This window comes from Pelmatolapia mariae, linkage group LG5 (assembly GCF_036321145.2).
Source record: "Pelmatolapia mariae isolate MD_Pm_ZW linkage group LG5, Pm_UMD_F_2, whole genome shotgun sequence".
NCBI lineage: Eukaryota > Metazoa > Chordata > Actinopteri > Cichliformes > Cichlidae > Pelmatolapia > Pelmatolapia mariae.
In genome coordinates this window covers 7232694-7247792 of record NC_086231.1, presented here as the reverse complement: position 1 = coordinate 7247792, position 15099 = coordinate 7232694, and the positions used below count along the sequence as shown (strand labels likewise).

Here is a 15099-nt window from a genome sequence, read left to right as displayed (position 1 = left end):
TGCTTGCATCTCTGAATGTGATGAAAGATGTGCCTTAAATTATTACAGATGTAAAAATATGTAGACATAGTGCAGAATTTCTACTCATTATATTGACTTGATCAATCCCAAAAATGTGCTATTAAAGTTCAACCACTGAATAAGTTGAATGTTTTGTATATATTTATGTTTAATAAGTATAGGGAGGTTGTTAAATACGTGTTACTTTTCAGCACAACTCAAAGTGCAGTAAAAAACAAACCCTCTGCCTGTCAAACACACATCTCAAGTGTCATTCTTATATATATATATATATATAGCCATGCAGCTGGCTGCCAACTGAAAAGCATAAACAGTCGCTAACAACACCGTCACTGTATCCCAAGGAACATCGAAATGCACACATCTCTAATAGGCCAGACACACAGAAGAAAGAACGCTTCCTACAGGCTGCAGGTACACAGTCATACACTTATTTTTGGAAATCTTTTATTAGTAAACAAATGACAATTCCCTTTTCACGCATTTGGAATTACACTGCAAACAAGTGTTTTCAGGGATATGTTACAATCAGTATGAAATATAGCAAAAAGCTAAATATGGTAACTACACTGCTGATGATTTTACTGCAAATGGTGTACAGGTATATTTTCTTCACACATCCGGCTTCGAATAGAGTTATTGATTTGTGTGCAATTTGATGGTACATATGTACACTGTAAAAGATACATAATATAGATTAAGCATATTCCCAGGGCCAGCCCAAGACTATCGATATTTTTCCAATGCAAAACTACAGGCACACAACTTCTATTCATGCCTCGTGTTTCCAAATGGGGGGGAAATAATGTGTGACATAATTAATAATCAAACCTTAAACATTCTAAGCAGTCATGTGATTAGCACTTAACTTAAATCAGAATTTTAAAAACAAAAGAGGTTAGGTATGCGTGTTGTGGTAACATGGCTTTGACATTATTTGGCAATAAGAATCAAACACACAGTCAAAACCTAAAGCAACATCAAGGGATATTAAGAAGTCTAAGGCTTTACAGAATTATTTCATCGAGTGACTTCACAGATAACACACTACAGGCAGAATGTTAGTAACATGAGCCAATTAATACAAAAAAGTCAAAGTGCAGCTTTTAATGTAACAGCGTGATTTCCCTTTTGAATAAAAATCGGTAACACTGTAGTAAGTATTGGCTCGAGTTAATGTAGGTTTAATGTAGTGCTGGGTGAATTATCACAGATAGCAGAGCCAATTAAAAGTTTACATTTTCTCCTCTGGCTTTCAAGGTTTGACCCAGTCACACTGCCCCTCCGGTCGACTACAGATGGGTGACAAATTAAGTGAAAAATCTTAAAATCAATTATTCATTAACCCTAACACTAATCTTCATCAATAAAAGGTGTTCCATGCCTCCATTAGAGTTAATGAGATCATGGAAAGTGATGGGAACTTGCTTTGAAGCTTTCTTGGTGGTATGTGATATGCCTTACTATGACTGTTTTTCTTTTAATTTGTCACCAGTCTGTATTTTTGAGCAAAACTGCAATTAAATCAACATAAAAGAAAAAGGAACAAAGACTGCATTTTTACACGAGGATCACTCTGGACTGATTTCCCTTGTTTTTAGGTCACATTTAGAGTGTGTCATAATTAATTCTATTGCACTCAACTCCCAACTCCTGAACATTATGCAGCACCACTCACTACACAACTCATCAGTAACAGAAACATTTCAGATGATACAAGGCAAATAGTTGTTTGTGTGGACAGAAAAACAAATTAAGCTCACATCTGTATCTTTTTTTTCAAATTTTGAAAAAAGGTTTGGGGAATAAAATGTCTCAAGAGATTCAGATAAAGATAAAATTAGTCAGTATAGGCTCAAGACTTAGATTTCAGGCCAACCTTTTTATAGATTGAGTGAGATTCTGCCTATTTTTGGCCACTGAAAAGCCCCCCAAAAATTACCACCCATAAGTTAAAATTTCAGCTTATTAGCTCAAAATTTCAGACCTCTGAGAAAATAACTCGAAACTGAGAAAATAACTTGAAATTATGAGTCAAACTTTTGGGACAACAACCCGAAAAATTCACTTATGGGGGGAAAAAAAAGGTTTTTTTTCCAGTGGGAGAAACAAGTTTCATTATAGACAATGAATCAAAAACTCTTCCTGCAGTTTCTTTAGTGGCTGCTTGAGGCCAAAAAGGAGTCAATGTCTACCTTCATCTTTGGCACAAGCATATCAACAGCCTCAAAAGTTCAACAAATATGTGTGGTCTATATATCTAACTTTCTCTTTCATAACAGCTGGAAGGGTGAGTGTTTTTCTCTTATAATCATTCTGATTTTGTTAAAGTTAGGGGTTTGAAGTGTCCCAGATGTGCCGACACAAGCAAAAGTTTCACCTCTGCTAACAGGAGTCAATAAATTGGAGCTCTCCACTATGTTTGCGGTATTGACGTCTTTTAGAATAACTTTTATTGGAATTATCAAACAGATAATAAGGCCCCTGCTGTGCTTAGTCTGGCTAAACCTTTTGTGAGTCAGTTTTAGTAATTAAATTCAAGTATTTTATCAATGGAGCCAGTCAACCAAGTTAGTGGACTGCTAAGTTAATGCTATCTGCCAGACAAAGTTGAGCATTTAAAATGGAGAAATCCAGAAATGAATGGATGATGTCATCTTTCATATACAGTCTATAACCCACATAAAGATTGCTGCAGGAATTACGGCATCTAAACCGATCACAATATGACCCCACAACCAACAGGATCCGAAGGACATACGTGGTATACAGTACCAGATTTCAGTTCAGCCTTGCATCGAGAGCCTGGGGTTTAGAAGAATAAGGAAGAAAAGCTGAAAGAAAAGGAAAATCAGAAGAGAGATTCTGGAACAAAGCACACAGTGTGTAATTCAGAACAAAATACAGGCCAAGGTTCATTAAGGGGTCAGCATGTCGACACAGCGCCATGTCTAATTCTCTACCCATAACCTTCTGCTAACGGGAGATTTAAGCTCTAAAATATGAGTTTCCTCTCGACGAGGTTTAGTTTCCAGCTCTTGCTGTTTTCATCAGAGGCCAAGTAGTAAAACAACATTGGATGTGTGAGCTGGGGCTGATTATGTGGTGAGAAAAAAAAAGAAACCAAAAAAGGAAAGATGAAAAATGTTTATGGGACAATTAAAGAATTTGGCAAGTCCTCACAAAAATCAACCTCCCTTGTTAAAGTGTTGTAAAGTAGCAGCAAAAGAGTAAAGACAGGCGTGTTTGCCAGTGAAACATTACAATGGGATAAGAAAAGAAGGGGGACTGGCAGGATTCTCTGTACCTTGGGCATTATGAAGCACTTCATACACAGGATGCTGTAAAGACTTCTTCAGTGATTATAAGGGGAAATGGGGAACAGATGTGAGCAGCTGGAACTCTTATCATATAATAATCAAGAGTGAGTATTTTGTCCTGATTACAGCACCATCACAGGGAGGGTCTGATAATGAGGTTCCTCTAATCACAGAGGGTGAAATTTGTTGTCATTCTTGGGAACAAGTGGCAGTGAAAACATCTTTCTAAGCCACAGAGAGAAAAAGATCAAAGCTGACAATAAAAGGAAAAGCTAATTTTCAGGGAAAAATGCTTATTTGTTTTCCGGCAGAGTGCTAGACAAACGACAGGAGTCTGTCCATCACGTATAAACCACTGGCAGTCAGCCGGTTAAAAACACCAAGCCTGACTCTCTCCTGGCTCCAGCCACATATTTACCATTTAGACATGACAGCGATATCAATTTTCCAAAAAGCTGAACTATTTCTCCAATGTAAAGGAAGAAGGCTCCCGCACATCTTTCATTTCTGCTTCTTTTACTGTGTGATTGTGGTTTACATCAAAACATCCCACTGGTATTTTGCCTCGGTTAAAGCAGCAATCACACAATAAAATTTAAATTAAGCGTGCACAATCCTTCTTGGAGTGGACTGTGGCTGGAAACGACCGACGCTGCGATGAAAGGATCACAGGGAGAGCCAGGCTTTTTATTAGGATGACTAACATCATTTTTTTTCCTTCAAAATCTTATATAAAATATTGAATTCACACTTTTGGTTCTTTCAGAATGCTTGGAGAGAGATCTCCCAAAAGAAAGGCAATAACTTAAGTACTATGAAAATAAGTTTTCAAGATTTAACCACTTCATTTCATGTTTTTGGTTGAAAGATAGTAGATCTGTACAAATGTACAATTATAAATGACTGAATACATCCATCAGTCTGTAGATGTACAGTTAATCTGAGGAATTTAGAGTTATAATGCACCAGAGAGAGAAAATTGCATGTATGGATGCCACTGGCATCGCTGTTTATCAATTCTCAGTAAACCTGAGAACTGATTTTCTCCGGCTAGGAGTTTTCAAACAAAACACGATGACTTGCTGTTGTTGACTGCCATGAAAATATATTTGCTACAACTTTCCGAGTGTCACTGGCCCACTCGGGTGTCTGTGGTGCAGGGTGTTTGAGGGTTTGCCGTGGCTTTAAGCTGAAGCAGGCCAGAAAAAAGAAAATGGGCAAAGCTTGTATCACAGGTCACGTTGGAGGGGAGGGAAGACAGTCACCAGCGTCATCAGCAGCACGTCCTGCGAGACTCTGAGGCCTGACGACCCAATTTGAAACCTCTTGCTGAAGATCCTCCAGCTTCGTCTACAACAGGGATGCGCTTACCTTAGAGAAGACACACACATAAATGTTTCAGCTTACCTTTTTCTATTTCAGGTTGTTCACTTTTATTTTTTACTCTTAAACAATATTTTATTTATTTCAAATTTACAGGTTTGTTTAGTGCAACATCACACAGCATTTATAATAAAACTGTAGTTCTGTCCCAGGTTAATGCACGTATTCACTTCTTCTCTAACACTTCCAGAGAAGTTCTACATAGAGGAATATACAGTGAACATTTTGGACACTACTCTGGTGATTTTCTATATAATGTTTAAGGGAACCTATTGTGTTCATTTCCAGCTACTTATTTTCTTTTTCTTGGACTATTAAGATAGCTTTGCATGAATTACTGTTTAACAAATTTATTCAACTACCACGCAAAGATTAACAGTACTGGTAATTACCCAAAATCATATTTTACATTTCTGTAATGGCTAATTCACCATTTTGTGCAAATTCATTAATTGATGTTTTTTAATGCTACAGTTTAATTTTTGTTATCCATGACTGTTCAAATTTTCTGGTTAACAAAAATACAGGAAAAATAGTAAAACACGTAAGTACTTTTGATTAGGCTGTCAAATTACAGTTATTTGCTTGCATTCCTAAACCCCAAAAATAGATTTAATGGTTAAATTTTTAGTTTTAAATAGGAGTAGCCTTAATAACGGTCTGGGTCCATCTTGTATGCAGTATGGAACTGAGACATATCTACAGCGTATACTCCCAGTTTAGTGAAGCTCAAGTTTGACTGCACTGCGAGATATGGTAGTATTCATTGTAGATGGTGACAGCAGTACAAAATACTGCATTGTGTATTATTAAATGTGAAACTCCTGATATAAAACTTTAAGTAGAGTTTAGACTAAACATCGGTTTCTTTTAAAGCATCTTTCAAAAAGAAGCCGAAAGCTACTGCAGAGTAGTTGTGTTCATGTTGCATGTTATTAATTGGGTTTTTTAAAATAAATACTCCTTAATTTCTTTAAGTTCTGAGATTTCTCACTTTATACTGACTAATCTTGACCGACCAGAGTTTCATTAAACATACCACGAGTATCCAGTAGAGTTGTAAGCTTGTTAATTTAGCAAGTAGTATAACTGCTCAAAAGAATTCTTCAGGCAAACTATAATCAGTTTAATTTTGACTGTACAGTGTATTTACAAAGTACTACCCATGGCTCTAAAGTATTCGTGGTGAAAACTATCAGAGAAATATGTACATTACATACAATGTACATTGTTTTTTTGTTCAGTGAAACTCTAGTTTGTCTGTTATTTTGGCAGAACTGGATTAACTGCTCCTCTCTCCACTTTTTTCCTCAATTCTTTTTGTCTCAACGTGTTATGATTAAGTGGATTCTGCTTTACTTCCAACTCCCACACATAAAACAACAACAAACATTACAAAATTATGTCTCTAATAGACAGTATTTTTTTTAATGCTATTCATTGCTTGATTTATCATCGCAAGATCCTGTGGATGTTCGGGCCCGCACTACCAAATATACAAGAAACACACTCACTTATCTCTACAAACACCTCGTTGATGTTAATGGCATTCTTGGCGCTGGTTTCTACAAAGATGGCATGGATGGAGTCGGCATAGTCCTTGGCATCCTTCTCTGGCACTTCCCTGGAGATGCGGGAGATGTGTCAGAAATATTATGTTGCAATTTGTACACAGTTTCTCAGATTTCATGCCTGACCTGATAACCATCAAATGTTTTTCTACAGACGTTATGGGGAAGATTTCGCAATTTCATGGATAAGTCTGAGCCAAAAACCCAACAACAACAACATAGGAAAGGATAAATACCATTAGAGCTTATTAAATCCACTAAAAATAACTAGAACGTTGAACCCAGTAATCTACATTTTACATTCCTATAATGATAAAAGGTCAAGACAAATGAGAGTTTAATACACATATGCCTATATTTACAGTACAGAACAGGCTTCATGGCATTTCCGAGGCAAACATTAAATATTATTCTGACAGAGAAGTGTTCACAGCACAGCTGAGGTTTACCTGGCATCTGACAGGTCACATTTGTTCCCAGCGATTGCGACAACTATATTAGGAGGGCCATGTTGGCGGAGCTCTTTCACCCAGTTCTTCAGTGTTTGGAAGGAGTCCTGATGGCACAGGTAAGTAAGGTGTGATACTGAATAAAACAATACTGAGACAAGCACACAGTATCTACTGTGGAAGTTTAAGGAACAGGCTGGAAGTCAAGAGAGTAAAATGAGATCATCAAAACCAGTTATGGTATAGTTATGGATAAATTACTTATTTATTTTCACTTGGGACGGCATGGTGGAGCAGTCACTGTCACCTCACAGGCAGACTGGCTGTGGCCCTTCTGCACGTACTCCCTATGCCTACGTGGGTTCTCTGTGGGTACTCTGCCTTAAACGGTTATTCAAAATTGGCAGTAGGTGTGAATGAGAGTGTAAATGGCTGTCTGTTACGCTATGTTAAGCCTATGATAGACTGGTGACCTCTCCGAGGTGTACCCTGCCTCTCCCCTAACTCCACCCTCTCACTGACCCTGAATCAAATAAGGGGTTAAGACAGTGGATGGATTAGTTTGGGTGGTTTTTTTCATATTTTTGGTCTTATTGTATTTTATTTAATATGCCAATCTTTTTAATTTAAGCCACTTGTTATAGGTTTGTTGTGTTTAACTCAATTTTAGTTGTGGTAACAGGAATATCCCAAGTCTGGATAAATAAAGTACAACTTATCTTGCCTTAGCATAAGGACTAGAAAGGGGGGGGGAAGCCTGTCCATGCATCCATCCACCCACCCACCCACCCATTTTCTGCTGCTTATTGGGGACGGTTACAGAGACAACAGTCTAAGCAGAGATGCCCAGACCTGGTTCTCCCTGGCCACCTCCTCTAGCTCTTCTGAGTGGCACGCCAAGGTGTTCCCAAGCCAGCCGGAAGATATAAACTCTTCTGCATGATCTGCTTCTCCCAGTTGGACATGTCCAAAACTTGTTTCCAGGAGGCATCCTTATCAGATGCCTGAAGCTAAACAGTTAACCTAGCTTTCTCAAACGGTGAAAAACACCTGGCTAGAATTTCTTTATCAATATGAAGCAAACAATTTATGACATGTTTACCAGTGAAATCTAGAGGTGGTGGTGGGAGGAGATTTTCTTTGGACAGTTCTGTTTCCAATCTTCACAGTAAGCTAACTGAAGCTAGATGATTCACGTGATGAGAGTCCTCTCAATACGTATGTCATTAATGGCAAAGACATTGTATTTGCTAAAATATTAAACAATTCTTTCAATACACGTGAATTAAACACTCATGAGATGATTAGTATCTGAGGAAAAGTGAAAATCACCTCTTTTGTGATGTCATATACAATGATTGCCGCTGCTGAACCTCTGTAGTACATGGGCGCCAGAGCACGAAACTATCGGGAGAGAAAGAACAGCCAAGTAAAAAACAAGCCAACGATGACTAACATCCTATATCAGTCAAGACCGTCTGTCAAGAACCTTAATCTTCTATTAAACTTGATTTTATTGTGACATCAGAGAGTCTGACTTTAGCTTTGAAACTATGTGAAATTAAACAAAAACAGCATAAAAACAAAAATTAAAATGACTCTATTCAATGAACAATCCCAACCCATCTCTGATGACCATTTACTCTCACTTCCTCCTAGTTTTTAAATTTTGGATATGAAAAGTATACAAATATACAATTTCATTATAGCTGCACCACACAGACATTCAACAATGTTTTTCACAGGCTTAGGATAATCCATTATATAGGCACAGACCTATGAAGATTACATCGCCACGTCTGTCTTTAAAGTCAATTATGCTAACTGTATCAAACTCAACAGAGAGTATAAAAATAGGCAAAAGGGACAGAAGATGTACTATTTTACACACTAAAGGCCTGGGATTCTGAGCCTATAATCCAAGAGGCTTTATTCAAAATGAGCACATGGCAAGTCTTTCCACCACTGCCTCACACATGTGAAAGCTATCAAGAGAAAGATGAGCAGAAAGTGTCAAAAGCTGTTAGAGTTTGGATATTTATGGAACACTATAAATGTGATCTTAGCCCAATACGTCAGAAAGCTCCGCGTAATCAAAGCAGCATGTGCAAAAATTTCTAAATCCATAGCTGCCTGGGAGGCTGGGGGTTTGCCAGGATTTGGTATTTTGTTGGTAAAATAATTCTCTGTGCACAGTAAGGACTAGCTTCAACAATGGGATCTGTCATAATATTTAAAAACACCTTCAACCACATGTGAAGGGAACAAATGAGGTTAAATGCAGCTGATACACCAGTCAAAAGAGAGAGCACTGAGATCTGCAAACAGGCGGCAGATTTTGTGAGTGATTTACCTTCATTTCCACTAATCAAAGCAACTACATTTATGCTACAATTTTAAAGTACTTCCCAAGCTTCTCTATATTAGAAATGACAGAGATCAAGCTTTTGCCTGCAGCTGCAGTTGATTCTGGGCTAGAAAAAAAGACTGTGTACTTTATTTTCTTTGACTTTTTTTGCCCAACAAACAGAAATTCCTAACTATGATTTAATGGTGTAGCTTCAGACCATAGTATTACCGTTTATTCTTGAGTACAAGAGCCACATAGTGTATGTATTTTAATGTATACTTTACTGTACATAACTTAGAGCCCAAATGTTTATTGCTGAATTGCTTTGCCTGCTGAAACACATACAGACTATTAATAATTATATAAAAATTGTTAAGAAATAGAGATAATTAGGGGTTTAAACATTTTTTGTTCTGCTTTTGAGCAAAAAAAATGACCAAAAGCACACTTAAAGTTTTGAAAAATCACAAAGGGAGAATCTCTTCATGCCTTCTTGCAGTAAATTCTGCACTGAGGCTTTTGACAGGCCAATAAAACCATGTGTCATGTATTAACTAATGATATTTATTTTAAAAGAAACAGCTCATGTCTCAGAAAGACCTTCACTTGGAATGACCCTGCCTTCCCGCCAATTCTATTTTCCTTTACAATACGATGGAATAAACTATCCATCTTGGAGTGACATCGTTACCTCAGGAAAGCACACATTCCACATAATTATAGTTGTTACTGGCCCCGTCCACCAACAGGAATCCAGCCTGGGATATTTGGCAGAGGCACTGAGGAGAGTGCTGTCTGTTTCACTGGCTAGTGCTGTGCTGCACCACCGCCAGTCCTGTGTGGTCTATCTGTGTTTTAACCCAAAGAGCAATCATAGTGAGGCCAGACGATTGGCCACACAGCAGCGCAGAAAACAGCCCCAGTGATGCCCAGTGAGTACTGATTAATTGCAGAAACCACAAGCTGGGTGTGTAATGAAAGGCACCCTCCTATTCTGGTAGGACGCATGCTCCCTTTTGCTTGTTTTCTGTAAGAAGGAGCAGTCCTCCAGGGGGAGGCCTGGATGGGCTGTTGACAGCTGGGCTCAGATGTGCTCGTAAGGCCTCATCTGGTCTTGAGATATGGGTTTTGCTTGTGGAAATCACTGAGCTTTCCTTTCTACCCTAGTCTCTCCTTTCACATGCATTGGCTGGCTTTGTGTTCCTCTTTCTCAACTCCACAGATTTCAATAGGCCAAAGCTCCATGGAGGTTAGAAAACAAGCCATGAAAAGCCTCCAAATACCACAACAGTCTTGTAGGGAAAAAAAACGCAGACACATGCGAAACCTACCAAAGGAATGTTGCTACTTTTTCAGTCGCAGATGTGAGCCACTTGGAAAACTGAGAGGCCACATGGGCATGAAAAAGTGAACAAAAATGCGAGGAAAAAAATAACCCAGAAGAAAATTAAATAAAATGTTGCACAGATAAAAGCAAAGGAGAAAAAAAGAGGACATGATGACATAGAGTGGCACTGGCTCAAAGATAAGATACAGCAGCAGCGCATGCCAGTGAGCTCAGAAAGCTTGAGTTTTATCCGCTTGTCTGATTTTAAATTGGCTCCCTGAATGTCCCTGAAGTCCACAAAAAAACCAGAGGCGTCCCGGGGGAGGGGGGAATAAAACACAAGCAGCATCTTATCTCACCTCTCCAGAGAATGCAGCACTAGGGGTACCACATTACAATAGAAAAGACTTACGCATGAGAAAAGGAGAAGGCCGTGAGCATAAAAAGGGAAGTGGCGTGGATATCTAATGCAGAGAAAGGTCGGCTATAGCGTGAGTCAAGCGAAAGCAGTTCCTTACGCTACAAGTGCCTGACGACTGGTGTCGATTTCACCGGCTTAAATGAAAACACCAAAATACAGCTTCTCTCCTATATCGCATATCATTTGCAAAGTGTGATTCGAGTTCTGACCGTTGCATGGGTGGCAAAATATTTCATAATGTACATTTACAAACACACAGCAGAGCAGATCAGATAAGAAGAGCTGCATCAGCATATAAACTGCTGACAAACAACACTTTGGAGAAGTGTGAAAACATAAAATAACATAAAACAATGCCACTGGTTCCCTTTTTTGTTTGTCTCTAAAAAAAAACTAACACAATTACGAGAAGGAGAGAGGAGGAAGGGAGAGAGATCAAAGGTGACAAAAGGAAAAAATTTCATATTTTTTATGTGACTTCACTCACTAAATTAAAATTTGGAAAAGGAACTCTTAGAACAAGAGTGCTAAAAGAAGTTGATTATAAGTGAACTGGAAGAACTCTACCTATAGTAAGGTAAATATTGCCCCCTATCAGAAGTTATGACTAACTACAGTATTCAGTTTTCTTATGGTTGGTTTAAGGAATGATGCATGTACGTGTAGGCAGTTCTTTCACATCCTTTCAAAGAACACAGTGGAGATAAGTAGACTGTTCAATACTACAAACAAGTTGATGGTAATGTAAAAACTATTCACTGAAGCTGTTACGGTTAATACCTCAGCACATAATACTAACCCGCTCCTGTCCTGCCGTGTCCCAGATCAGGAATTTGTGCAGCTCATTTTGGTATTGCACTGTTTTGGTCATGAAGGATGCCCTGGTGAAGAGAAACATGACACACTGCAGATTTAAAATAACACTTGCAGATTTTTTTTTCTGTTTAACATTAAACTGTATTCTAGCAATAAAAAGCTGATTTACATCACATCAATCTGAGCCAGTTCAGTACTGGATTCTTTAAGTCTGACAGCAAAACTAACATTTGGTCTCAATTACAAAACTGGAGATTTCAAGAACAAAATTCAATAACAACCCGTTTGCCAACAATCATCAGATATTTCAAAGTGCCAAAAATAAGTGTGTGGAGCAGCTGTTTGTATCTAGTATTTATTATTTCTTCTCTTGTTAAAACGTATGCTGACAAAAACGTTTTAAAAAAATACTAAAAATTCCTGCCACCACATATCAAACTTGAGTTTTAAAGATGTTTATGTTACTTGAGCTCAAGCAAGAAAAAATTTATTTTATTTTGTACAATGTTATAACATAGAAAAACTCATTTATTCATCCTATGAAATGGTAAATGGCCTGTATTTGTATAGTGCTTTACATAGTCCCTAAGGACCCCAAAGCACTTTACACGTTCAGTTATCCACCCACTGTGGTATCCACTGTGCTTGAGAGCCACCATCTACCGGAACCAAATTCCTTGTATGTGTCTGCACATATACTTGGCCAATAAACACGATTCTGATTCACACACTGGTGATGGCAGCTACATTGTAGCTACAGCTGCCCTGCGGCGCACTGACAGAGGCGAGGCTGCCGAACACTGGCGCCACCAGGCCCTCTGACCACCACCAGTAGGCAACGGGTGAAGTGTCTTGCCCAAGGACACAACGACCGAGACTGTCCGAGCCGGGGCTCGAACCGGCAACCTTCCAATTACAAGACGAACTACCAAGTCTCGAGCCGCGATCGCCCCCTATGACAGGCTAAATGTCAAAACTGCACAGTTCAGTTGTAAAGCTGTTTTCTTAGGTCCTTGTTCGAAAATGTCAGAAAACAAATATTGTTCATAATACGTTCAAAAATTTGTTGGACAAAAAAGTCTTTGACACCAAAGTTACTTAGTTTAGCCACAGACAAAGAACACAAGAAAGTCCAGATATTTTGAAATCTGGAGCAAACAAGTTATTTAAGAAGTGATTTTCATGCCCATTTCTTTGCCAGTGGTTAACTGATAACTCTAATGGGCATTATAACGACCTGTAAAACTACAACAAATGAGGGAGATGGAAAAAATAAAACTTCTGTGGAAGTGGAAGGCAGCAAACATACCCAATAGTTGGATTAATGTTTGGGTCAAAGCTGTCCTCCACAAATCTCCAAACAATACTCGACTTTCCAACTCCAGTATCCTGCACAGACAAAATAAAGATCATGCTGACTAAACATGGTACTTGAAGAATATGAGAACAATCTTTGGCAATATGCCTGGACATTAAAACATTTTTATGGGATCCTCTTCCTTCCTGGCACTGCTGGTATAAATCTTTAAATTACTTATGGAAGAGGGAAAAGGGTTTACATTGTTTACATTAGGAGAAAAAGAAGAGGACAAGTCTGACCTGAGCGTTATCACGAAATACGCCCACAGACAATGGTGGTTTATGCTGCTGCTATAGCAGTCTAGACATGGATGTTTTGTTTGTGTGGTCCATCAGTTAACCATTTATTCAGTAACATATCTTGTTTTAACTAATTTAATTATCTTAAAGATGACAAAAATGATGCATAATCAGGGTTGTCACAATTCTTTTCCAGTCTGCTAGTTAATGAACTGGCTTATTGTCTCTATGCTATCTTAATCTTATTAGTAGATCTACAGAAAATGAATGGCTAATCATCCTGTTTTGTTGTGTGTCTTTTTTTCCAATTAAAATAGGCATTAAGTTAATGAGCCTGATTTGTAAATAAATACTGCAGGAATGACTAGTAATGCTGTCTAACATAGCTACAGATGTGTGTTGAAATGAAGGGACAAAAAAAATCAACATAAAATGTTTTGGTAAGCTGCCGAATAAACCAGCAGTGCAGCTTCACCGCACCATAGATTTGAGTCACGGAAACTCTACTAAAGGTGCCCAAGCCACTTTTATGTAAGCTGTTCAGTGATGGTGGTGGAAGGCCTGTCTGACAAGTCAGCACAAAATGTGATTTGAAAGATGACTGTCAGTGTCATAGCAGACATTGTTTTCATGCTGGTCATTCCATTCAGAGAGCCCTCATGGCCTATGGATGACGTTTCCTGTTAGAAATTACCGTCAGTGTAGAAATGTTTCATGACAGGGTAGAGGTGACCACACCACGCAAAGGATGTCGCTAAATACAAACCAGCAAAGTCTTCCTGCTATCAAAATAGAGCCACTGTAGGGGTTAATAGTGAGATTTTGCAGGTTATCACAACTTTAGTGTATGAATGTACGCATAGTTTCCTAGAGGCCAATGTGACAACGCCAAATATCTTGTTTTTGTCCAAAAGAGATCAGAACTTAAAGATATTAAATTTACATTGACACTAATGATTGAGATTTACCTGATCTATTCTTAAAATAGCAGCAGGCTGACTATTTTCTAATTTGAGTAATAGTGACTAATAGTGACACTAATAGCTTGACTAATATTGTCAACGCTGATGTAATCCTGTAAGTGGATGACAGAGAAGAGAAGATGTGAGGATGTTCCTCCAGCAGTGGATAATACAATTTGAATGGGACGTTGATCAAGTGATTGATGCCTTGTGCAGCTGCTGAGTGTAATTAAATGTAGATAAGCATGAGTGTTGTCACTGGCGCAGATCTATTTATTTATTTTGAGGTTGTATTGCCACTCACTATATCAGAAATTTTCACCACGGTCCATTAGAGAAGTATAGGTATGTGTTATGTGGAAGTAGAGCAGGACAGCTCCATTAATGCTCCAGTTAAAGTGTGCATATGTACAATCAGATTGAAAAATATCGATGCTTACTCACCCCCAAGAGGCAGACTTTTAACTCTCTCAGAGCCATATCGATCTCCTCTCTCACATCGAATTTGCGATGAAGATCATTGACTGTTTTCTCCTCTGCTTGCCTTTTTTAAAATCTTGAATATTCTTCAGGTGGTCTTTGTTTACAAACAACTTTACAACATCGTGGTCTGAAGCTGGCATACGCACATCTTAGGTTGGGTAACAACTCTCGCTGTAAACGTTAAAACGTCCTGCAGGTCGTCGTATTTGCCATGTTGTGATTATTGTAAACAGCTACCTCCACCACATCGCTGAGTCTCCATCTTGAACTACGGCATGCGATCACGTGACTGCTTCGGCTTTTTTTTTCTCCCTTTCTTCTTTTTTTTTTCTTTTGGAGATACACAAAGCCCTCCCCACAGGCGCTATTTTAATCTCACTTATGTCGAGTTTTTGCC

At 38.5% G+C, this 15099-nt stretch overlaps 1 protein-coding gene across 1 annotated transcript; it reads right to left on the bottom strand.

Moving 5' to 3' along the window:
* Positions 1-337: 337 nt before the first annotated feature.
* rab22a (RAB22A, member RAS oncogene family) lies at positions 338-15095 on the bottom strand. Its single transcript, XM_063473483.1, has 7 exons — positions 14664-15095; positions 12968-13047; positions 11642-11723; positions 8077-8148; positions 6745-6851; positions 6239-6348; positions 338-4712 (listed from the first exon to the last, which is right to left on the bottom strand). The coding sequence occupies exons 1-7, from the start codon at positions 14697-14699 to the stop codon at positions 4615-4617; spliced, it is 585 nt and encodes a 194-aa protein (XP_063329553.1). The 5' UTR covers positions 14700-15095; the 3' UTR covers positions 338-4614.
* Positions 15096-15099: the final 4 nt, after the last annotated feature.